At 59.6% G+C, this 24,031-nt stretch overlaps 2 protein-coding genes across 13 annotated transcripts; one reads left to right on the forward strand and one right to left on the reverse strand.

Moving 5' to 3' along the window:
• Nucleotides 1-2,707: 2,707 nt before the first annotated feature.
• ANO8 (anoctamin 8) lies at nt 2,708-14,659 on the reverse strand. Of its 6 annotated transcripts, none has more exons than XM_055239272.1 (18): nt 14,368-14,659; nt 13,492-13,602; nt 13,224-13,356; nt 12,903-13,041; nt 12,732-12,828; nt 11,079-11,195; nt 10,872-10,999; nt 10,612-10,773; nt 10,136-10,288; nt 9,909-10,035; nt 9,743-9,798; nt 9,540-9,614; nt 7,941-8,765; nt 7,485-7,676; nt 7,234-7,365; nt 7,031-7,141; nt 4,212-4,881; nt 2,708-3,365 (listed from the first exon to the last, which is right to left on the reverse strand). In XM_055239272.1, exons 1-18 carry the CDS (start codon nt 14,471-14,473, stop codon nt 2,998-3,000), a joined length of 3,702 nt encoding a protein of 1,233 aa, XP_055095247.1. In that variant the 5' UTR covers nt 14,474-14,659; the 3' UTR covers nt 2,708-2,997. The 6 variants fall into 6 exon arrangements, 5 of the variants coding, with proteins under 5 accessions (XP_055095247.1, XP_063472237.1, XP_063472235.1 ...); XM_063616167.1 differs by having other exon boundaries at nt 4,389-4,965; nt 14,368-14,639; XM_063616165.1 differs by having other exon boundaries at nt 4,212-4,965; nt 14,368-14,638.
• Nucleotides 13,883-22,577, forward strand: GTPBP3 (GTP binding protein 3, mitochondrial). Of its 7 annotated transcripts, XM_063616363.1 has the most exons (11): nt 13,883-13,969; nt 14,071-14,278; nt 16,351-17,245; nt 17,766-18,013; nt 18,127-18,213; nt 18,301-18,503; nt 18,717-18,789; nt 18,886-19,029; nt 19,194-19,359; nt 20,822-21,100; nt 21,286-22,577. In XM_063616363.1, exons 3-11 carry the CDS (start codon nt 16,995-16,997, stop codon nt 21,509-21,511), a joined length of 1,677 nt encoding a protein of 558 aa, XP_063472433.1. In that variant the 5' UTR covers nt 13,883-13,969; nt 14,071-14,278; nt 16,351-16,994; the 3' UTR covers nt 21,512-22,577. The 7 variants fall into 7 exon arrangements, with proteins under 7 accessions (XP_063472433.1, XP_055095291.1, XP_055095288.1 ...); XM_055239316.2 differs by lacking the exons at nt 13,883-13,969; nt 14,071-14,278; nt 16,351-17,245 and adding an exon at nt 14,696-14,925; XM_055239313.2 differs by lacking the exons at nt 13,883-13,969; nt 14,071-14,278 and having other exon boundaries at nt 16,109-17,245.
• Nucleotides 22,578-24,031: the final 1,454 nt, after the last annotated feature.

The raw sequence follows: 24,031 nt of genomic DNA on the forward strand, positions 1-24,031 counted from the left end.
ACGGTCCATGGTGCCAAGGATGGAGCGGGGTCAGCCCCCTGCCTGGGATACCGCCAAGCAGGGCAGCGCACCTGTCAGCCACCGCAGAGATGGCCGACCTCACCTGGGGGCCTGGGGTCTCCGGCCTCTGCCACTCCCCTGAGGCATGGCGACAGTACAGATGGCATCTGGCTGGTCTTGCTGTCCTAGGTGGTGGCCTCACCCTTGCTGGGTCATAGAGGAGCTGTACAGAAGGTTGGCACCTGGCAGTTGGCATGTGCCATGGCCACTCATGGGGACCCCTCCTCCGCCAGCTGGGCTGGGTTTGGGGTTGAGCTTGGGTATGTGGGGGGTGTTCGGGCTCTGGGCAGAAGGTTTGTGGCCCTGACCACTAAGCCTGGGGCTGGGGGAACACCGCTTCTCCCCTTATCGCCCCCACTGGTGGTGGTGGGGGTCTCAGTTTTCTTTTGTTTGTTTTGTTTTGTTTGTTTGAGTTGGGGTCTTGCACTGTTGCCCAGGCTGGAGTGCAGTGGTGTAATCACAGCTCACTGCAGCCTCGACCTCAAGCATTCCTCCCACCTCAGCCTTCCAAGTCGCTGGGACCACAGGCACATACCACCATGCCTGGCTAATTTTTTTTTTTTTCCTGAGATGGAGTCTCGCTGTGTCTCCCAGGCTGGAGTGCAGTGGCAAGATCTCAGCTCACTACAACCTCCGCCTCCCAGGTTCAAGCGATTCCCCTACCTCAGCCTCCTGAGTAGCTGGGATTACACGCGTGCGCCCTTACACCCAGCTAATTTTTCTATTTTTAGTGGAGATGGCGTTTGTCATGTTGGCCAGGCTGGTCTTGAACTCCTGACCTCAGGTGCTTTGCCTGCCTCGGCCTCCCAAAGTGCTGTGACCGCGCCCGGCTGCCTGGCTATTTTAAAATTTTTTCATAGAGACAGGGTTTCGCCATGTTGCCCAGGCTGGTCTCAAACTGCTGGGCTCAAGTCATCCGCCTTCCTCAGCCTCCCAAAGTGCTGGGGTTACAGATGTGAGCCACCGTGCCTGGCAGAGGTCTCGGTTTTGAGAGCTGAGTCTGAGGGCATTATGGTGTGGGGTTGGGCCACAGAGCTAGCAGAGACTCCAGGCTATGGAGGGTCCGCCTGCCCCAGATTCCACTGTGGAGGGCCCTGCCTGTGTCTGACCCTCGGGCCTAGGCGGCCCATCTCTCCCAAGGACGGACAGTGCCAGGGTGGGCTCCTGTCCTACACAAGGAGTGGCTGACCAGGCCCAGGCACAGCACAGCCACCCAGCTGTGCCTCCCAGCTCCCGGCAGTGTCTGCACCACAGCGATGGTGCTGTAGGGTCCATGTGGTCACAGGGCAGGTGGTCGGGAAATGCACACTTGACTGCGGTCGGTGGTGCTGGGTCCCTGAATGCCCTGGAGGCTCCCAGGCCAGCTGGGGAGTCCCAGTCCCCAGGGTTGGTGTGACCTGGGCAGGCCTACGGTGTCCATCTGTGAATGACTGAGATGGTGAGACTTCAGCTTCCAAGGCCAGGGGCCAGAGTGGGAGCAGGGGGCACTCCCGCCTTTCCCCTCGGCCTGTCTAGACCTCTCCGGCCCCCGGTTTCTGCTTTGAGTGGCTGGGGGCTGTCTCCTGCCTGTGCTGTCTGCCCGTGGCTCTGCAGGGCTGCTGGGCGGGCACCTCCTTCCCCTCCCCTTCCTCAGCTCCCTCCGATGGGGTCTGAGGGCTGTGCCCCAGCTTGCCTCCCTGTGGCCTCCCCCTAGAACCCTTGGGTCTGTCGGGACATGCCCCACCTGGCACACACACCCTGTGTGGCTCCCACTGCCTGTGGGAGGATGCTGGGCCCCTGAGCCGGCCTCTGCCTACCCCTCCTGCCTTTGGGGTCCCCCTTACTCCACTGTTCCCCCAAACTGCCTTCCACCTTCTCCGCCTTTGCACAGGCTGTTCTGTCTCCAGTGAACTCTGACTTCTCCACAGCCTCCCGAAGGGCCCCTTGCTCACACTGGCCCCAGCCAGGCCCTCTGGCCCAGCCCTGCAGCATGGCCATGTTGGTCTCTGAGCCTTAAACCTTTGGATATGGACACATTTGTCCTCTTCTTCCTGAAAAACGTGAGGGTCTGAGAGGCCACATTCCTGTTCCTGAGTCATGCAACAGAGTCCCAGTGACTTGGGTCTGATGTCCGTCCCACAGTGGGACATCCCTGCTGCATCCCAATGCCACCCCGTGTCCTGGGGACATCCAAATGTGCCATTCAGTATCACAAGTCAGGGACTGCAGGAGGCTCAGGTGCCAGGTGCCTTCTGATGTTCATGCCACAAGCTCTTCCCACTGTCTCTGGCTCCCCAGACGATGTTCCAGGAGGCGGGTGTGCTAGAAGGGGCCACGTCTTGCAAACCACAGCGTTGTTCTCTTTGAGAAGGCGTCTTACTCAGGACTGGGGCCTGTGCACACATTGTCGCCTCTTTTCAGCACTTAGAGATTCCTTCCTTTGTCTAGTGGCTGAAGCCAGGGCTGAAGTTGGCCTCCAAATCTGGGCCGTCTCAGAGGCGGTGCAGCCTGGAGTTTTCCATCTGTGGCCGAGACCCAGTTTTTGGGAGGAGGCCCCCACGGGTCAAGCCAGCCTGTACCAGGATCGGGGGAGGGGGGTTCCCAACCCAGGCCCCAGCCACCCAGACTCCCCCACCCCCACTCCCTTTTCCACTGCTCTGACCTCGGGCACTGTTGAAATATAGTTTTTATTGCATTTCTGCCGTTTTACAAAAATATGACAAAATAAATTAAAAACAAATAAATAATCACCTATTCTGTGTGTGTGTGTGTGTGTGTGTGTGTGTGTCTGTGTGTTTTCTGTTGGTTTTGTGGGTTTCCTTTCGTTTGAAAAGGAAAACGGCAGATGGGGGGCGCCGGCCAATACTGGGGGCTGAAGCGCATCTTGCATTTTGGGGACCGGCTGCCCCTGTGAATGACTGATATTGCATATGAGAAGAGAAGGCAGGGCGGGTAGAGCTAATGCCAGCCGCTGGGCCAGCACACGGCCTGGGGGCTGGGGCTGGGGCTAGGGGAAGGCTCTGGGGTCTCGAGGGCATCCGAGGTGGGCGGCAGCGGTGGGGGTGGGAGGCTGTAAAAGCTGGCGTCCCCCTGCAGGGGCTGGGGGGCGGGTGGGGGCCCGGCCATGGCACAGGGTGGGCACTCAGCAGCGGCCAGGGCCTGGCGGGGGGCGACACCCTCGCCCCCGCAGCCCCAGGGCCCGTCCCACTGCCAGCAGCCGGCGGGCGGTGTGGGGGGCCGGGGCAGCGGCATTGGCGGCGGCGGCGCGGGGCTCCGGCTGCGGCGGGTGCGGAGGGCAGGGGCGCCCACGGGGGCCAGCGCTGTCCCTGCGGAGGCGAGAGGGGCCGTTCCGGGGGGATGCCGCCCCCGCCGGACCCCGCCGGGCTGGCGACCCTGCCCGCACTCCCTCCCGGGCATCCAGGCACATAAAGGCCTTATTGCTTCTGATCAGAGACTGAGGTGGGGTGGCCCCCTGGGCGGCTTCTGGTGCATACCCTGCCTCTGGGCACGGCCCCTGCCGGTCACAGGGGGAGGACAGTTTGAGGAAGTCCCTCTGGCTTCTGACCTATGGCCCTTGTGCTGCAGCTGCCACCTGTTGGGCTCCCTGGGGATGGGGTTGCTGGAGCCCAGGCTGGGATTGGGGCAGGGGAGGTGGTGGGGGTGGGAGGGTAGGGGTGAGAGGGTAGGGGTGAGGCCTGCACCTCTGCTCAGCACATGTGGGAGCTCCCTGGGTGGGCAGCCCCAGCCCCACCTTGAGGAAGGCCTTCCTGAACAGCTGGGCCGCAGGGTGTGGATTTGCATAGAGGCCTGGGGGGTCAAGTGCCCCCCAAGAGTGAGCTGGAGCAGGAGAAGGGTGGGCTGGTTGGGAAACAGGCCTCCCTCATCTCTCCTGGCACCGGAGCATGGTCGGGGGGTCCCTGGGTGCAGTCCTGGGACAAGGGGCTTTGGCATCCCTCCCTGGGGAGGGTCAGGCACGGGGCTCCAGGCTAACAGGCCCTGGAGATACTAAGCAGGCTTTAACTGAGAGGCTCCACCTACCACGTACCTGGTCCCCACCAGGACCCAAGACCGGGCTTCCCCTGTCCCCTTCAGCCCCTCTCCCCAGGCCTGGCCACCCTACCCTATCCCCAAAGCCGGCCCGGCGTCCCCACCCCCGAGTTAAAGCTTGTGACCTGAGCCTTCCTCTTCGGGCCGGGGGGCTTCCAGCTCCTCAGCCAGGGCCTCGTCCACCGGCCCACTCCTCTGAACCCGGCTGCCGCCACTGCTGGGGGTCCCGTCTGGCCGGGCCTGCCCGCCCGCCCCGTTGGACCCGGGCTCAGCCCGGGTGCCACCAAAGGGGAAGAGCTTGCCAGCGTGGAAGGCTTTGGGCGGTGAGTGGCTGCGCTCAGAGTCCCGCCGGGTCTCGGGTGACTTGAGGAACTTGAAGCTGAGGAAGGCAGGCAGGCGGGTGTCGCTGCCCGTAGGTGAGTGGGCAGGGGGAGGCCGGGTGGTGGCTCCGGCCCCTGCAGCAGCCAGTGAGGATGTGGCCCCTGACGAGAGGAATTTGCCCTGCAGTGGGATGATCTGCTTCAACTTCATGACGTTGTTGGGTGCCAGCAGGGACCCTGGGCGCTTGGGCCGTTCAGGCCCGTGGCCACCCGCAGTGCTGCCCTTGGCCTTGGCAGAGGCCTTCTCGGAGGAGGTGGCAGGGTCCAGCCCAGAGCCCTCGGCCCTCGTCTCCTCCCGGCCACCAGAATCATGCTCCCGCCGGGCATGGTGCTCTGCATGGCGCTGTCGCTCCTCCTCCTCCCGCCGCCTGCGCTGCTGCTGCTGGTAGCGATGCTGGGCCTGGCGCTCGTGTCTCTGCAGGTAGAGCCAAGCCGTTACAGGACTAAGAAGAAAGGGTGTTAGCGGGTGCCAGCTGAGATTGGTGCAAGCCAGGGCTCTCTGCAAAAGTGGGGGAGACTTAAATGCTTATTAGGCTCCAACTGTATCCCTGCACCCACAATGGGGGCTCCCTGCAGAAGTGGGAGAGAGCCAGTCACTTATTGGGTGCCAACTGCATTCCCAGGTACATGATCAGACTTTCTGTGGAAATGAGGGAGGCTTAAATGCTTATTGGGGCTGGGTGCAGTGACTTGCGCCTGTAATCCCAGCACTTTGGGAGGCTGAAGTGGGCGGATCACTTGAGGCCAGGAGTTCGAGACCAGCCTGGACAACATGGCAAAACCCCGTCTCTACCAAAAATATAAAAATTAGCTGAGCATGGTGGCACACGCCTGTAATTCCAGCTACTCGGAAGGCTGTGGCAGGAGAATCGCTTGAATCCAGGAGACGGAGGTTGCAGTGAGCTGAGATTGTGCCATTGCACTCCAGCCTGGGGACAAAGCAAGACTGTCTCAAAAAAGAAAAAAAAAGCGTATTGGGCGCCAGCTTCATCTCTGGGCCCACACTGAGGTTCTCTGGGGAACTGGAGAGAGATTCCGAGGCTTATTGGGTGCAACTGAATGAATCCCTGGACCCACGCCGGTACTTTCTGGGAATTGAAAAGAAAACCAACATTCACTGGCCATCAACTCTGTCCTCGGCTGTGTGCCAGGCAGCGTCTTAGGAATTGGTAAAGTGGAAACCAATCCTGAGCCTCAACTGATCCCCTGCTTCCCAGAGAACAGGCAAGAGACAGAACTGTGGCTGCAGGCTGAGTGCGGTGGCTCACGCCTATAATCCCAGCACTTTGGGAGGTGGGCAGATTGCTTGAGGTCAGGAATTGGAGACCAGCCTGGCCAACATGGTGAAACCCCATCTCTATTAAAAATGCAAAAATTAGCCAGGCGTGGTGGGACATGCCTGTAATCCCAGCTATTTGGGAGGCATGAGAATTGCTTAAACCTAGGAGGTGGAGATTGCGGTGAGCCGAGATTGGGCCACTGCACTCCATGCACTCCAGCCTGGATGACAGAGTGAGAGAGATTCTGTCTCAAAAAAAAAAAAAAAAAAAAAAAAAGCCGGTCGCGGTGGCTCACGCCTGTAATCCCAGCACTTTGGGAGACCGAGGCAGGCGGATCACGAGGTCAGAAGATCGAGACCATCCTGGCTAACATGGTGAAACCCCGTCTCTACTAAAAATACAAAAAATTAGCCTGGCGTGGTGGCGGGCGCCTATAGCCCCAGCCAGCTACTCGGGAGGCTGAGGCAGGAGAATGGCGTGAACCCGGGAGGCGGAGCTTGCGGTGAGCCGAGATGGCGCCACTGCACTCCAGCCTGAGCAACAGAGCCAGACTCTGCCTCAGGAAAAAAAAAAAAAAAAAAAAGGACTATGGCTGCAGCAGACTATACCCAGGTAGCCACGTGTGGCTCTGTTCAATAAAATAAAAATTCAGTTTCTCGGTCGCAGCAGCCCGACTTCAACGTGCTCACTTATCACCTGTAGCTAAAGGCTGCAGGGACAGTGCAGACAAAGGACATTGTCATCCTCGAGGAATGTTCCCTGTGCAGGCACTGGGGAGCTCCTTGGCCCATTCTGTAGCTTTCTGAGGAATGCGGAAGAAGCTGCGCTTCTAGGAAGCCTCCGCTGTGTCCCTGGCCCCCCTAACAGGATGCAATCGGGCAAGCTGGTAGATGGCTGAAGGTTCTGAAGGGCCAGCCTGGTGCTGGATGCTGCCAGGATTCCAGAAGCGACTGGACCCGTTGTGAGCACTAGTTATTATTGCTTATTATTACTCTTTTTAGAGACAGGGTCTTGCTCCATCACCCAGGCTGGAGTGCAGTGGTGCGATCATAGCTCGCTGCAGCCTCAAACTCCTGAGCTCAAGCGATCCTCCTACCTTGGCCTCCCAAAGCACTGGGATCATAGGAGTGAGCCACTGCACCCAGCCAGGGAGCACTAATTATTATACCCAGCTCTGTGCAGTCTCTGCATTTGCCCTCACGCTAAGGAACTGGCCACCAAGATCAGAGATCCACCAGAAGCCCCACCAATGAGAAAACGGAGCCCAGCCTGGCGCCCCCCTACCTTAAAGGCCTCGCGGCGCTGGTACTCCAGCTTGGCCATTTCCTCGGCCACCCAGCCCGGGATATCGGGGATGGCCACGTGGATGAGGTACTTGAGGAGCAGAGCGAAGTGCTGTAGGGGTGGCAGAGAGGAAGCTGCAGGCTGCAGACGCTGGGGCAGCCCTCTCGCCTCCCAGCTGCCCCCGCCCCTGTCGCTGGCCCCACCTCGAGCACTACCACGGACACGATGGCTGCCTCCGGGCTCAGCCAGGGGAAGAGGCGCTGCAGCTGCCCGCACTGGCCGATTAAGTAGCAGTTGACCACAATCGCTAGGACACCCATGGCCTCCATCACCTTCTGCAGGGCGGCAGGAGGGCTCAGGCGGAGTCCAGCCAGCCTCCCCAGACCCTAGGCTCCTCCCAGCTGCACCTGGGCTCCCTCTGGGCCTCAGCTCGGAGCTCTTGGCTTCCCCCCACCTGCCACTGGCCGATGCTTTCCACGCGCTGGCCGAAGGGCCGCTGCAGCCCGGTGCACAGCTTGAAGGCGTCGCTGCGGATCTCAATGAGGTTGTTGACCAGGGCGCACAGCGCCGCCAGGGGGAAGGCGGACGAGAATAGCACGACGTAGCCGAACTGCACGAACATCTCCTGGTAGTCCTGGAACGTGTCCTGCGAGTGGGCGGGTCTCAGACCTGGAAGCCTCTTCCCTCGGACAATCTTTCTCCCATTGAGCCCGCCTCCCTCAGATTATCCCATATGGACCCAGGGCCTGTCCCCATCCTCAGCCAGTCCAGAGGCTTCCTCTATCTGGCTAGGCCTTCCTCTTCTGCAGCATCCCAACATCAAGGGCCCTGTTATCACCACTCCCACCCCCACGGCCTTCACCCTCGGACGGTGTGTCCCGCCCTCTGCGAGGCCCCGCCCCCGCCTCACCTCGTACTTCTTCATACAGCTCTCCAGCTCCGCCTGGGTGAGCTGGGGCGAGTGTTCCTCCTCCGGCGGATCAATCCAAGACGATCGGTTCTGCCGTCTCTGCCTACGGGTCGAATCGCTGTTGGAGCCGGGCTCCAGGTCCGGGCCCCCGTCGGGCCCCTGGTCTCGGCCCTCGCCCCCGGCCCGGCGGAGCAAGATGGCCGGGGGCTCCCGTTCAGGGCTGCCGGGAGCCCCCTCCGCCTCGTCGTCCTCCTCGGCCAGGGTGAACACTCCCGTCTCCAGCCCCTTCTCCACCATTGTGGGGCTCCCCTCCTCCAGGAGGGCCTCCGGGCTTGGGCCGGGCCGACGCCGCCCCGCGCCACGCTCAGCGAAGCTGACCTTCTTCAGCCGGAGCCCGCAGTCCAGGAGGCCCCCTTCCTCGCCCTCCTCCTCGTCCTCCTCTTCCTCCTCGTCCTCCTCCTCCTCGTCGTCCTCGTCTTCCTCCTTGCCCCCTGGAGGCCCGTCCCCCTCCTCCCCGCCTTCCCCCGCCCGCCGCCGCTCCACCAGCGCCGCCGCCTCCTCCTCCTCCTCCGGCGCCCCGCAGCCCCCGCTGAGGCACCTGCGGCCCCCGCCCCCGCTGCCGCCGCCCCCGCCCTCATCCGCCTGTGGTTCGAGGCGGCGGGGCGCAGGGCGCCGGAGGCCCAGGAGGCCAAGCAGGGCTCGGGCCAGCTCCCAGACGGCCCGCAGGCCCAGCTCGCCGCGGCCCAGGCGCCGGTACAGGTGCGGCTGCAGGACCTCGCGCACGTTCTGGAGGAACTGGCGGGTGATCAGCAGCGTGGCCAGCATCTGGGGGCAGGAAGGGGAAGGAGAGAGGCGCGTGGGGGGCAAGCGGGGCGCCGGGATCGGGGGACTCACCCTCCCTTGGGCGCCCCGCGAGAGCACCGTGCCCAGACACACGCCGAATCTGGTTCCTAACTCCGCTGCTTTGGACGCGCCTCGACGCGAGGCCGCCAGCGCTCAGCCACAAACTACAGCCTGGCACGCGCAGCGCTCCTCGTCCACCTCACGGGCAGGCCCAGCGCCTCTCCACCCCACCGCGGGCTCTGTCGGTGCACTGGGCCGCGTGCGCCCCCAGCTGCCTGCTCCTGCTTGCTGGCGGTCCCCGACCCCAGATTCCCTCCGCGCATGCCCCCTTAGCTCGGCGCGCCAGGCCCCCAGCACAGCCACGCTGCCCACCCCGGCGAGGCCCCACGGGCTCGCCACCTGCCCGTACTTTGGCCCGGGCCGCGAGCAGGAGGCCCCGGAGGGAGAGGAGGAGCAGGCGGAACCGCAGGGCCGCGAGCGGGACCAGCGCCGCCCGCAGCTGCCGCTCGAGGCTCTGGGACAGGGACAGGACGAGCAGGAGCTGTGAAGGGACCGACGGACAGATGGACGGACAGATGGGGGGACGACAGGCAGAGAGAGGACGCACAGACGACGGACAACGGACGGACAGACAGGAGAGAAGGATGGAGGAGGGGAGGGAGGGGCTGGAGAGCCCTTGGACCCCTTGTGCCAGGTATGGCCCCTCGCTGGCCGCCATGGGGGCAGGGGGGACTGCCGCTGGGGCGGCGGTCTCACCTCTTTCAAGCGCTCCATGTCCTTGAGGTAGAAACCGATGTAGAAGAGGCTCAGGTACGAGTTGACAAACTGGAACTGCAGGAAGGAGGCAGGCGGTGGTCACCCAGCACCCACACCCCACTCCTTGGAGCCTTCCTTGTGCCCCCATACAGACCCCACAGCTTCCCTGCTGTCCCCCTGCCTGCCGGATGGTGGTGACTCACCAGGACAACTTTGATGATGAGGTGCTTCTCATAGGCGCTCTCCAGCCGGTAATTTTCTAGGGGCCAAGGGGGAGAGTGAGGGGGCAGCCGCGGTCCCCCCAAGGGTGTCAGGGATCCCAAGGGGCAGTGGAGACCTTCCTCCCAGAGACCCCCTGGCAGGCCGTACCCATGTCATTGAGCCAGATGGCTAGCTTCTTGTAGCCCTCGGCACTCACACTGACAAGCAAGGCCAGCATGACCTTAGGCAGGAATCGGGCGAGACGGGGCAACCCCTTCACGCTCAGCACCAGCTCCTGCGGGAGAAGGGGGTTCAGGGCTCATCCCGGCTGCAGGGCTCAGCCCAAGGTGGAGCTGGGCACCAAGGACAGGGCGAGTGGGGGTATGGGGGGTCACCTGCAGCTGGAAGCAGCCAAGCATGAGCAAGAAGACACAGACGAGGCACGCCAGGCACAGGGGGAGGCTCACAAGCAGCTGGAAGAGTAGCCGCTTCCAAGGCGGGTAGTAGAACTCCTCGGCCCGCGTGATGGGGCTGATACGTCGCACGCCCTGATGGTGGGCAAGGGCCGGGCCCAGCATGAGCTCAGAGGGGCCACCTCCGCCTCCTGCACCCCTCCCTATCCTCAGAACTCAATTTCCCTCCATCATGTGGAGGTGACCCTCTCAGGTCACCCACCTAGGGCACTGTTTCCAGTCCCTCAAATCCAACTTCCACCCCTCCCCCTGGGGAGCACACAGAGCCCGCCTCAGTTTGGCATACCCTCTTTGATGGAACAACACTGTTTCACACCTCTCTGCCTTTGCTCCTGCAGTGTCCCCCACCATTTACCTTTGCCCTGTCTCCATGACCCTGGACTCAGCCCCCAACTAACCCTGAACTGGGGGCGTGGCTCCTCCACGGCTTCCCCAGGTGAGTCCAGCGTCCCCCACTTGTATGCCAGCTCAGCCCCTCTCCGCTTCCATTCTTCTAGGAACAGCGTCGACCAGATCACATTGAAGAGGGCAAAGACCACGCAGGAAACATCCCGGCTTGTCTGTGGGTGGCAGAGAAGAGTTGAGTCATTGTTTGTGCCAGTCCAGAAAGGAGGGCGCCTCTGGATCCCCCAGACCTTGCAGGGTCCCTGCCCAGTACCTGATCAGCCTCTGTGAATGTGTACAGGACAGACCCGAAGACAGCTGGGTATACCATAGCCGATGTGTAGAAGCCCAGCCAGGCGAAGTACATGGCAATTTTCACGCCAAAGTAATCACAGATGTCATCTGCCAGGGGACAAGTGGGTCTCAGTCATCCCCTGCCTGTCTGCTGGGACTCCCTCCCACCCCCCAGCCCAGGCAGCACCTAGAGGCTGGTTTTCGCACACGGCCTGCACCCATGACTTCATGAGGCGGTTCAGAATACGCTGCTCGTGGACAGGGAACACCTGCTGGATGATCCCACGTGCTGCCAGCTCGGGGACTGTGGAGGGAGGAACACAGGTGATCCCCACTCCTCCACCTGTGCCTAGCCTGGCTAGCCCCTTTTTGTCTAAAACCCAAGTCACAGGTTTTTGCCTGCTCTTAAACCTCTAGAGCTCTTTCCAGGGGAGGACTTCTAGATGGATAGAAGATCTGATTCTCCTTCAGAAATTGTAGGTGCAGGGGCAGGCGGGGAGGATGTAAAGGAACCGGGAGAGTCGGGTCCTGGTGAGGAACCATGTTTTCTTTCTTTCTTTCTTTTTTTGAGACAGAGTCTCGCTCTGTCGCCGAGGCTGGAGTGCAGTGGCGTGATCTCCGCTCACTGCAACCTCTGCCTCCCGCATTCAAGCGATTCTCGTGCCTCAGCCTCCGGAGTAGCTGGGATTACAGGCGCCCACCACAACGCCCAGCTAATTTTTGTATTTTAGTAGAGAAGGGGTTTCACCATGTTGGCCAGGCTGGTTTCAAACTCCTGACCTCAAGTGATCCACCCGCCTCGGCCTCTCAAAGTGCTGAGATTACAGGTGTGAGCCACCGCACCCGGCTTTTTTTTTTTTTTTTTTAGACGGGGTCTAGCTGTGTCACCAGGCTGGAGTGCAGTAGTGGGATCTCAGCTCACTGCAACCTCCGCCTCCCGGGTTCAAGCGATTCTCCTGCCTCAGCCTCCCGAGTAGCTGGGACTACAGGCGTGCGCCACCACACTTGGCTAAATTTTGTATTTTTAGTAGAGATGGGGATTTCACTATGTTGGCCAGGATGGTCTCGATCTCCTGACTTCGTGATACGCCCGCCTCAGCCTCCCAAAGTGCTGAGATTACAGGCGTCAGCCACTGCGCCCGGCCTTATTTTTTACTTTATTTATTTGTTTATTTTGAGACAGGGTCTCGCTCTGTCACCCAGGCTGGACAGAGTGCAGTGGCGCTACCATGGCTCACTGCAACCTCAAACTCCTGGGCTCAAGTGATGCTACCGCCTCGACCTCCCAAAGTACTGGGAGCCACTGTGCCTGTTCCCCTGCTTTAAATAAAGCTCAGTTTGTGGACCCGAACGTCTGAGGAATGGTAAAAACTTGCTGTCGGAAGGTGAACTTGGGTGGCTAGTTTCCTGGAGGGGAATCCAACGCAAGAGCCGCACCACTCTGTAAGTGGAGTGCTGTCCATGGTCCCTGCCTCCACCTTATCCCAGACCCAGAAAAAGGCCTCTCCTGGACCCATCTCCCAGAAATAAGCCCCACCCTTTGGCCAAAGCCACGCCCCCTCAGCACATTGGTTCCCAACTCTTTGCCAACCCCTAACTGGTTGGACATAAGCCCTGCCCTCCTGCCCTGATAAGCTGTTCTCTCAGAGCTCCACCCAACTCAGGAGATAAGCTCTACCCTTTTGCTAAGGCCACGCCCCTTTAGCTCATTGGTTTCCTAACTTTTTGCCAACCCCTGACTGGTTGGATCTAGGCCCCGCCCTCCTGCTCCAATAAGCTGTCTTTGAAGACCTCCACCCAACTCTTTGCCTGTGATTGGTGTTTTCCCTGCCCTGCTCACTGATTGGCTGGTCCTCCAGGAAGCGCACGTTGTGGAGCGCCTCTCCTTGCTTGGCACGCAAATTCTGCAGCCAGTAGCGGATGATGCTCTGGCGTTCCTGCGAGGAAGAGGGCGTGAGCTCAGGGAACTCATAGGCACAGGATGCATGCAGGGGCCCAGAGCCGGCCTCACCTGGGAGGTGAAGAAGCGCAGCTCGCTCTCCACATTCTCATAGATAAAGTCCTCTTCGCAGGAGAAGCCGCGGGTGCCCCCGCCAAACTCGGCCTTCACTGCCTTGCGGAGACCCAGCTCGTCGGCCCCTCGGAGTAGGCTGTGAAGAAGGCGGAGGAGGTGGGCTCACAGGGAGGCCCCGGCCCACCATCCTGGAGCTGAGGATGGTGCACCTGGCAGCCTTTGGGACAAACGCAGGGCGGCTGGATAGCATGGTTGGCACTTGGTAGAGCGGGGAGCCAGGTGGCAGGCTCAGCGAGAGGCCAGGGACAGGGGACTCGCCTCTCATACGTGGCGGTGACAAAGAAGGCGTAGGCACGCGTGTGGCGGTGGTGGCGGACTTGCACGATGAGCTCGGGGATGCCCACGCGGATGTGGTTCAGCAGCCATAGCAGCGTGTGGTCATCGGTCGTGTCTGCCAAGGGGCACAGGGACCGATGGCTCTTGCCACGAGGGGGCCCAAGGCCTCCTACATATTCCCGCTCTGGGAAGCCGAGCTCAGGAGAGCCGCATCTGGGCACTGGGCGGGCGGGCGGGCGGGCGTGGGTACCTGGGAAGGTCATCAGCACGTCGCAATTCTCTGTAGGCACCGTCTTCATCCACGCCTTGTGGGACACCAGGTAGCGACCCGCCTGCAGGAGCCGCTTCCCGAAAAGCTTATCTAGGGGGCGGCGTAGCAGGCCCGGGTCAGGCCACTCTGGGACCCGGACCCAGCCTCCAGTCTTGGCTCCTCCGGCCCCCGTCAGGGCTCCTCACCACTCTGCCTGGCATTCAAAGCCCCGGGAGCTCTGGGCTTGGCTTATTTTCCTCCCTCCACGTCCTTGTACCAGCCAGGCCTTCCTCCAGAAATGCCCTTCCCCCCAGATCCTCCCTTACAAATCTTACTCATTCTTGAGGCCCAGCTCCGCCTCCAAAACCACAATCGATGGGGCGCTCACTAGCAGCCCTGAGCGCTTCACCACATTATGACAGCGCCGTCCTTGCAGCAGCCCCAGGAACTAGGTGCGGTTCTTACCCCCATTTCACAGGTGAGGAAACTGAGGCCCAGAGCGTTTAAGTCACGCGCCCAAGGTCACACAGTCGAGCTGGGATTTGAACCCAGGACCGTATGATTCTGTATTCTTCGCAGAGAGGCTCTCTCAAGCACATCCCTGGCCCGCCGCGATCCCGCAGCCCGGGGGTGGCAGGGCGCAGCCCAAGCCTGGGGCTCTCGGAGGGGCGTGTCCGCGTCTCCGCGCCGGGACCCCAGCCCGAAGCACCGTCCCAGCCCCGCCCGCCCGCCGGGCCGCAGCCGCAGTGCCGGGAGGAGACGGCCCCTCGTCCAGACACCACGCCAGGTTACGTTTGACCCTGATCCTCCTCCCCGTGCAGTTGACGCGGGCTCCCCAGGCACCTGCAACCCTGTCTGGTCCAGCCGCACACATACCCAGAACTCCGGACGCCGGGGCTGCAGGCTCGCCCTCCGGCGGGGGCCTCTTGCCACGCTCGCCCTCCAGGGACGTGCCCGCGGCGCCGGAGGCGGCCTCGGCCATGGCGAGGACAGGTCAGGTCAGGGGCTACGGACGGCCCGGGCGACGGGGGGCCGCGGGCTCATGGGGCCGGTGCCGCCGCCGAGCGCGCGGGAGGAGGAGACAAAGGCCGCGCCCGCCCGCGCTGGCCGCCGTCCTCGCTCGCCCGAGCGCTGCTTCTCGTCCCCGCCCGAGCCGAACCTCGATTCTCCTTCCCGGCTCGGTGCACGTCACTCTGGGGTTCTCAGCTGAGTTCGCTCGCCTAGTTCTTTGGTTCGCGTCTCCGCCCGTGTTGTTTTCTGGGTTTCCTTCTCGCCCGCCTACCTCGCTCCCTGCTGCTGGTCCCCGCCCGCACTGATGGTGCATTCTCCAACTTGTCCCCACCCATGCTTTCTTCTGGTCTCCGCCTCAGAGCCTCAGTTTCCCCATCTGCAAACTCCGGACCCTGGAGACGCTGTTTGGAATGTGAGATGGGCGTAATTTGACTAAGGGAGGACGTGGGAGGGGCGGGCTTGTTGGGGAAGATTCCTGGTGACAATAACTTCAACCACCCCAGCAGGGCTGTGATAGATAATTACAGCAAGCCCTGCTTAGGAACTCTGCACGCACCATTTAGCTGCCTAGAACACTCCTCATGCACTCTTCGTCCGGTTAACACCGACTCTCTCCAGGATGTAACCTCGGAGAGGATCCCATAGAGTTGCCAAGTTTAGCAAATAAAAATACAGTCCGCTTAGTTAAATGTAAATTTCAGATAAAAGAATAAATGTTAGCTGGGCGGGGCGCACCTGTAATCCCAGCTACTTGGGAGGCTGAGGCAGGAGAATCGCTTGTGCTCAGGAGGTCAAGGCTGCAGTGAGCTGAGATCACACCCACTGCACTGCATCCTGGGCGACAGAACGAGACCCTGTCTCAAATACATGCATATATACATACATACATAAATGTTTCTATGTCCTATGTCTACATGGCACATAGTAGTACTAAAAAATTATTAATTATTTATTTGAAATTCACATTTAGCTGGGAGACCTGGGTTTTACCTGGCATTTGGCCAACCCCTGACCATCCTGAGTAGCTCGGTCTGTTAGACTGAAAGCCCAGCGAGGGTAGGAACGAGGGGCTAGCTCTGGTTCTCAATGCGAGCACACAGTAGGCACTTGCTATATACTTGTTACAGATGTAACAACTACAGAATGGCAGACGAAATATAAATATGTCATCATTTGTTCCTATTTTACAACTTAAAATATTAAAGCCTCGGCCGGGTGCAGTGGCTCACAGCTGTAATCCCAGCACTTTGGGAGGCCAAGGCGGGTAGATCACCTGAGGTAAGGAGTTCGAGACAAGCCTGACCAACATGGCCAAACACTGTTTCTATTAAAAATACAAAAAATTAGCCAGGCATGGTGGTGCACACCTGTAGTCCCAGCTACTCAGGAGTCTGAGGCAGGAGAATCGCTTGAACCTGGGAGGCGGAGGTTGCAGTGAGTCTAGATCGTGCCACTATACTCCAGCCTGGGCGACAGAGCGAGACTCCGTCTCATAAAAAAAAAAAAAAAAAAAAAAAAAAAAAAGCCTGGGCAACGTAGTGAGATCCCCGTCTCTACCAAAAAAACAAAACAAAAAAAACGAACAAAAAAAAAAACAAATAAAAAACACCAAAAAATTAGCCTGGCGTGGTGGCTCGCGCCTGTGGTTCCAGCTACTCAGGAGGCTGAGGCGGGCGGATCCCTTGAGCCCAAAAGTTGGAGGTTGCAAGAGCCGTGATCGCGCCACTGCACTCCAGCCTGGGCGACAGAGTGAGACCCTGTCTCAAAAATAAAATAAAATAATAAAGTAAATAAAAATATTGAGCAGGGCGAGGTAAGGGGGTATTAGAACTCTATTCTGTCCGACAGATTTTTCTTAACACGCAAGTGCGCCGCCCGCCCGCTCTGATCCAGAACCAGAGAATCCGCCATGCGAAGACGCTCCCGGAGACCCCGCCCAGCCAGTGCCTGGAATTCCACCACCAGCGCTTTATTCCGAGTTTCAGTGCTGTCCTGGGTTAACCTGAAAGCAATCTCCGAGGCTCCCCTTTCTGGCTTTCGGGGAGCCAGAGACTGACCGGACACTTGGCTCTGCAGGTGCAGACCTGGGCCAGAGAGAGAGACAGCCAAGGAAGTCCACAGTGGAGAGATGGCTGTGCTGGGGGTTCCAGGAAGACTTCCTGGAGGAGGGAATCTTGGAGCTAGGCCTTGAAGACGAGTTTGTCAAATGAGGAAGGGCATCCGAAGCCGAGGGAACGGCAGGAGGGAACGCTGGGGAGGGGAGAGAATCTGGAGAATTCCGGAAAAAGCAAGTAGGACTCTTTCCAGAAGTTTGGGCAAGATTTTCCCTGGACCAGGGCGTGGGTTCTTCAGTACTCATCCCTCCCGGTCACTGAGATGCTCTGAGTTTCCGGTCTGAACCTGAACGTAAAGAGGTGTAGTCCCTCCTTTCTTGAACGGGAAAACTGAACGCACATAGGTCCTTGCCACGCCTAAGGCTGCGGAGTGAGCAGATGGAAAATGAGGGACTCAAAACCTCTCCTCGCTGTAATTTGCACTGCCCTGTGCCAAGCTCTGTCCTTTCTTCCGTTCCTTATTCCTATTGTCAGCCTCGCTGCGCTAGGACCCTAAAAATTTGGTCTCATGTTGCCCGGGGAACAACATTTCGCTACACCTACCTTCATAGCGCCTCCCGCTCCCTCTCTCCGTTGCACCAGCCAATGGAAGCGAGGATCTTCAGACTGTGGGCGGGACGTATCCTAAGGTACCCAATGATGGTCGAGAATAGTTGAGCACTTTACTAGTCAAGCCGCGGAGTGGGCGGGGCCTCCTGCCCAAACTTGAAGCCACACAGGCAGGTCGGGCAGGCGGGTCGCGGGTTGTAAATCCATGTGGCGGGGGCTTTGGACCCTGGCGGCCCAAGCGGCACGTGGGCCTCGCAGGTGGGGCTACAGGGGAAGGGGTGTGACAGCTTGGGGTGCTGCTTGGACCCCCAGACCCACTCCCTGGGTTTAGGGGCCCAATTCCCTGCGGCAGAGCAATCATTCGCGTTCTTCCATGCCTCAATCGTCCACGACCCTTGCCGCAGAGCCCACATCTGGGTCTCCTTCTGGCCTCACGGTCCCTAATCCTGTCACCCTTCGGCCTTCAGAACATCCAATTTGTGCATCCCCCAGCCGCAGAACCCCCCCACCTGGGGCATCTCGCGATCATCGAGCCCTCGGTCTACTTGACACTGAGGCTAAGCCTCCCAGTGCGCTGATTCGCCTCCCCTCCGGTTCCAGATTGTGCACGCGCCGGAGCAGCGGCGCACCAGCCCCCGGCTCCGGCGCCACCATCTTCGCTCTAAGCTCTGGCCAAGGCCGCTGCGGCATCGCGGTGATCCGGACCAGCGGACCCGCCAGCGGCCACGCCCTCCGAATTCTCACGGCACCCCGAGACCTGCCCCCTGCTCGCCACGCCAGCCTGCGCCTCCTCAGCGATCCCCGCTCCGGGGAGCCTCTGGACCGCGCACTGGTGCTCTGGTTCCCAGGTGAGGGCCCCCAGGTTCCGAGCCTCCTGTAGGTCCCATGACTCAGTTTCACCCTTCCAAGGGTTTGCACTGGCTGTGCTGTCCTCCTGACTGTCAGCTGTCTGCCACATTAGGTCCCCAGAGTTTCACCGGTGAGGACTGCGTGGAGTTCCACGTGCATGGAGGCCCGGCAGTGGTGAGCGGCGTCCTGCAGGCCTTGGGTGAGTTGCAGCCTTGGGTGAGATGCTTGGTCCTCCCAATGGGCCTGGGTGGGGACCAGGGGGTGTCAGACTGGGACCTTGCTGCAGGTAGTGTGCCAGGGCTTCGACCGGCAGAGGCAGGCGAGTTCACCAGGCGGGCGTTCGCCAATGGGAAGCTGAACCTGACCGAAGTGGAGGGGCTGGCGGACCTTATCCACGCAGAAACCGAGGCGCAGCGGCGGCAGGCCCTCAGGCAGCTGGACGGGGAGCTGGGCCACCTCTGCCGTGGCTGGGCCGAGACCCTCACCAAAGCAAGTCCCCCATTTGTCCATTCTCTCCCTCAGAGACCCCATCTGTGCAACCCCTGCATGAGACCCCCCCCTCAATCCCGCATTAATTCCCTGCGTGAAAGCTTCCGGTCTATGGGCCGCCAAGCTGGCCCCTGAAGTCGGGCTGGACAAATTGGGTGTGGGAAGGTGGGTTTCTGGGTGCACACACCACCTCTGGTCTCCCTGCCCCGCCAGGCTCTAGCCCACGTGGAGGCCTATATCGATTTCGGTGAGGATGACAACCTGGAGGAGGGGGTCCTGGAGCAAGGTGGGTCTACCTGGTGGTGGGGGAGGAAGACACCTCGGATCAGCCCTCACAGGCTCCCCTCACTGTCTCTCTCTGCCTGCCTTCTCTCACCCACAGCCGACATCGAAGTACGGGCACTGGAGGTGGCCCTGGGTGCACATCTACGAGATGCCAGACGTGGGCAGAGGCTCCGCTCAGGGGCGCACGTAGTGGTCACTGGACCCCCCAATGCCGGCAAGAGCAGCCTAGTGAACCTGCTCAGTGAGTAGGAGGCGGGAAGGGGGCGGGGCCTAGTGCCAGGAGCGGGGACAAGAGCTGGGTAATTGAATTGTTCAGGTCTAAAGCTCCCTCCAGACATGGGGTAGAACCTGGGGGGAGGAGCTCCCTTGTCTCCACCCTCTCCTCTTCTTCTGACCCTCCCCCAGGTCGGAAACCTGTGTCCATCGTGTCCCCGGAGCCAGGGACCACCCGTGACGTGCTGGAGACCCCCGTCGACCTGGCCGGATTTCCTGTGCTGCTGAGCGACACGGCTGGGTTGCGGGAGGGCGTGGGGCCCGTGGAGCAGGAGGGCGTGCGGCGCGCCCGGGAGAGGTGGGCGGACAGGGTGGTGATGGGAGGGGAACGCGGGGCCCTTTCTCTGCCTTTCCTCCTTGTTGCGTTTATTTTTCATTCTTCCTGAATCAGAGAACCTGCTAAGCCCTATCAAGCAGGGATCTCAGGGATTTGGTTCTTTTTTTTTTTTTCCCGAGACCGAGTCTTGCTCTGTGGCCCAGGCTGGAGTGCAGTGGCGGGATCTCAGCTCACTGCAAGCTCTGTCTGCTGGGTTCAAGCAATTCTCCTGCCTCAGCCTCCCAAGTAGCTGGGATTACAGGTGGGAGCTACCACGCCGAGCTATTTTTTTTTTTTTTTTTTGTATTTTTAGTAGAGATGAGGTTTCACTATGTTGGCCAGGTTGGTCTCTAACTCCTGAGCCTCGGCCTCCCAAAGTGTTGTGAGCCACTGCACCTGGCCTGGGTTTTTTTTTTTTTTTTTTTGAGACGGAGTTTCGCTCTTGTTGCCCAGTATGCAGTGGTATGATCTCGGCTCACTGCAACCTCCGCCTCCCGAGTTCAAGCGATTCTTCTGCCTCGGGCTCCCGAGTAGCTGAGATTAGAGGCGCCCACCACAATACCAGGCTAATTTTTTGTATTTTCAGTAGAGACGGGGTTTCACCATGTTGGCCAGGCTGGTCTCGAACTCCTGACCTCAGGTGACCCACCTGCCTCGGCCTCCCGAAGTGCTGGGATTACAGGCCTTAGCCACTGTGCCCGGCCAGTGATTTGGTTCTGACTAAGTCCTGCCCCCGGCCCTCCGGAGGTTTCTCATCCCTAAGCACTCCGCCCAGCCCTCACGTTCTGCCCCGCCTTCTCGTGCTCTGTCCCGCCCTGGAACTCTGCTCTGCCCTCGCGGTCTGTCCCATCCCCTGTGCTCTGTCCACCCCCTACATTCTGCCCCGCCCCTCGAGCTCTCTACCCCATCCCCTGTGGTGTGTCTGGTCCTTCTTGGTCTGCACCGCCACTCATGGTCGCCCCACTCCAGTGCTGTACCCGGCCCCTTTTGCTCTGACCCAACCCCTGTGCTGTGCCCTGTCCCTCTTGCTCTGCTCTTCCCCCTGCACAGTGCTCTGCCTCTCTTGCTCTGTCCCGCCTCCTGTGCTGTGCTCCGCCCCTCTTGCTCTGCCCCACCCTCCTGTGCTGTGCCCCGCCCCTCCTGCCCTGTCCTACTCACTGCACTGTGCCCAGCCCCTCCTGCTCTGCCCCGCCCCTGCACCGTGCCCCCTCCTCTTGCTCTGCCCTGCCCCCTGCACTGTGTCCCGCCCCTCTTGCTCTGCCCCACCCCCTGTGCTTGGCTTGGGCCCCCAACATTTTGGCGGTCCCCTGGTACTCTACTCCTTCCCCACCTCACACTTTGCAGCTCCCCCAGTGCTCTGCCTGGCCCCTCACTGTCCCTCCACCCAGTGCCTTCTTCAATTGCTCAACTTGGGATCCTCGCTCAGTTGACCTTGCTCCCGCAGGCTAGAGCAGGCTGACCTCATTCTGGCCATGCTGGACGCCTCTGACCTGGCCTCTCCCTCCAGTTGCAACTTCCTGGCCACCGTCGTAGCCTCTGTGGGAGCCCAGAGCCCCAGTGACAGCAGCCAGCGCCTCCTCCTGGTGCTGAACAAGTCGGACCTGCTGTCCCCGGAGGGCCCAGGTCCCGGTCCTGACCTGCCCCCGCACCTGCTGCTGTCCTGTCTGACGGGAGAGGGGCTGGACGGCTTCCTGGAGGCACTGAGGAAGGAGCTAGCTGCAGTGTGAGCCCCCCTCCCACTCCCAGTCTCCCCTGACCCACGGTTTAAGTGTGGGCTGGCCCACTGGCTTTGGGCCCGTGCCTGCCCCTCAACTTCAATTTCTGTACCTACAAAATGGTTACAACCATTTTCCCTTCAAGGGATGGTTGTAAAAGGTCGGGAGAGACCATGTCTTTTGTCTCTTCCAGGTGTGGGGACCCGTCGACAGATCCCCCACTGCTGACCCGAGCAAGGCACCAGCACCACCTCCAGGGTTGCCTGGATGCCCTTGGCCACTACAAGCAGTCAAAAGACCTGGCCCTGGCGGCAGAGGCGCTGCGGGTGGCCCGGGGTCACCTGACCCGGCTCACAGGTGGAGGGGGTACCGAGGAGATCCTGGACATCATCTTCCGGGACTTCTGTGTGGGCAAGTGATGGGATCCGGGGAAGTCGCACCCAAGCTGCATGGAGACCCAGGAGCCTCGGGGGATCTGGAAACAGTTTAGGCCAATTGGGATTCTCATTTGCCTGGGAAAGAACTTGATTCTCAAACAGTGAAGCAACACAGCTGAGAAAGAACTTGATTCTCAAACAGTGAAGCAACACAGCTGAGAGGTAGTGAGATCCCTGCAGGGACTCCCTGGAGATTCAGGGCCTGGAATGGGGCTGAATGGAGGTCCCGTTCGACTCGATGCTGGGGCATCCGGGTTGGGATGGAGATAGGAGGATCTCAGTGTATTTGTTTTGTAGTTTTTAATTTATTTTGCAAATACCAAAGGAATGTAAAAAAAACTCAGGTGATCTAGAAGTTTTTATTTTCTTCCCTTCCCTTCCCTTTCCCCTTCCCCTTCCCCTTCCCCTTCCCCTTCCCCTTCCCCTTCCCTTCCCCTACCCTTCCCTTCTCTGTCTATTGCCCAGGCTGGAGTGCAGTGGTGCGACCTTGGCTCATTGCAACCTCTGTCTCCCGGGCTCAAGCGCTTCTCCTGCCTCAGCCTCCTGAGTAGCTGGGATTACAGGCATGTGCCAGCATGCCTGGCTAATATTTTTTTTTGAGACAGAGTCTCGCTCTGTCACCCAGTCTGGAGTTCAGTGGTGGGACCTCGGCTTACTGCAACCTCCGCCTCCCGGGTTCAAGCGATTCTCCTGCCTCAGCCTCTTGAGTAGCTGGGACTACAGGCCCACGCCACCAGGCCCGGCTAATTTTTGTATTTTTAGTAGAGACAGGGTTTCACCATGTTGACCAGCCTGGTCTTGAACTCCTTGACCTCAGGTAATCTGCCCATCTCGGCCTCCCAAAGTGCGGGGATCACAGGCGTGAGCTACCACGCCTGGCCCCAGAAGTGTTTCAACATGGAAATTTTCCTTAGCCCTTCTCCGGTTGTCATGGCTTAATGTGTGTCTTTCCAGAACTTTGAATGTTTGCATACTTGTGGATGTACCTTTCAAATATGTTTGTCTTGTGTATCATATATAAATAGTATTGTGTTCATTGCTCTACAAATTGTCATTTCTTTTTAAAAAAACAGAATTATGGAGGTGGGGGGTCTCACTATGTTGCCCAGGCTGGTCTTGAGCTCTTGGACTCAAGCCATCCTGCTGTCTTGGCCTCCCAAAGTGTTGGGATTACAGGTGTGAGTCACTGTGCCTGGCCTCATTCCTTTTTTAGTCTTTAGTCGTCTTTTTTTTTTCTGTGTGTGTGTGTGTGTGTGTGTGTGTGAGACAGGGTCTTGCTCTGTTGCCCAGACTGAAGTGCAGTGGTGCGATCTCAGCTCACTGCAGCCTCCGCCTCCTGAGCTCAAGCCATTCTCGTGCCTCAGCCTCCCGAGCAGCTGGGATCATAGGTGTACCCTACCACACCTGGCTAACTTTTGTATTTTTAGTAGAGATGGGATATTTGTCATGTTGCCCAGGCTGGTCTCGAGCTCCTGGCCTCAAAAGATCTGCCCGTCTTGTCCTCCCAAAGTGCTGGGGTTACAGGCATGAGCCACCACACCCACTTTTTTTTTTTTTTTTTTTTTTTGAGACGGAGTCTCACTCTGTCACCCGGGCTGGAGTGCAGTGGCGCAGTCTCGGCTCACTGCAAGCTCCGCCTCCCGGGTTCATGCCATTCTCCTGCCTCAGCCTCCCAGTAGCTGGGACTACAGGTGCCCGCCACCATGCCCGGCTAATTTTTTGTATTTTTAGTAGAGATAGGGTTTCACCGTGTTCGCCAGGATAGTCTTGATCTCCTGACCTTGTGATCCGCCCACCTTGGCCTCCCAAAGTGCTGGGATTACAGGCATGAGCCACCGCGCCTGGCTTTTTTTTCTTTTTTTTTTTTTTTGAGACGGAGTCTCATTCTGTCCCACAGGCTGGAGTGCAGTGGCACAATCTTGGCTCACTGCAAGCTCTGCCTCCTGGGTTCATGCCATTCTCCTGCCTCAGCCTCCCAGTAGCTGGGTCTACAGGTGCCCGCCACCATGCCCGGCTAATTTTTTGTATTTTTAGTAGAGACAGGGTTTCACCGTGTTCGCCAGGATAGTCTTGATCTCCTGACCTTGTGATCCGCCCACCTTGGCCTCCCAAAGTGCTGGGATTACAGGCATGAGCCACCGCGCCTGGCTTTTTTTTCTTTTTTTTTTTTTTTGAGACGGAGTCTCATTCTGTCCCACAGGCTGGAGTGCAGTGGCACAATCTTGGCTCACTGCAAGCTCTGCCTCCTGGATTCATGCCATTCTCCTGCCTCAGCCTCCCGCATAGCTAGGACTACAGGCACTCGCCACCATGCCCGGCTAATTTTTTTGTGTTTTTAGTGGAGACGGGGTTTCACCGTGTTAGCCAAGATGGTCTCGATCTCCTGACCTGGTGACCCGCCCACCTTGGCCTCCCAAAGTGCTGGGATTACAGGCGTGAACCACCGCACCCGGCCCACACCCACCCTTTTTAAAAAAAATTAAATTAATTTATTTTTTACTC

This window comes from Symphalangus syndactylus, chromosome 13 (assembly GCF_028878055.3).
Source record: "Symphalangus syndactylus isolate Jambi chromosome 13, NHGRI_mSymSyn1-v2.1_pri, whole genome shotgun sequence".
Taxonomy (NCBI): domain Eukaryota; kingdom Metazoa; phylum Chordata; class Mammalia; order Primates; family Hylobatidae; genus Symphalangus; species Symphalangus syndactylus.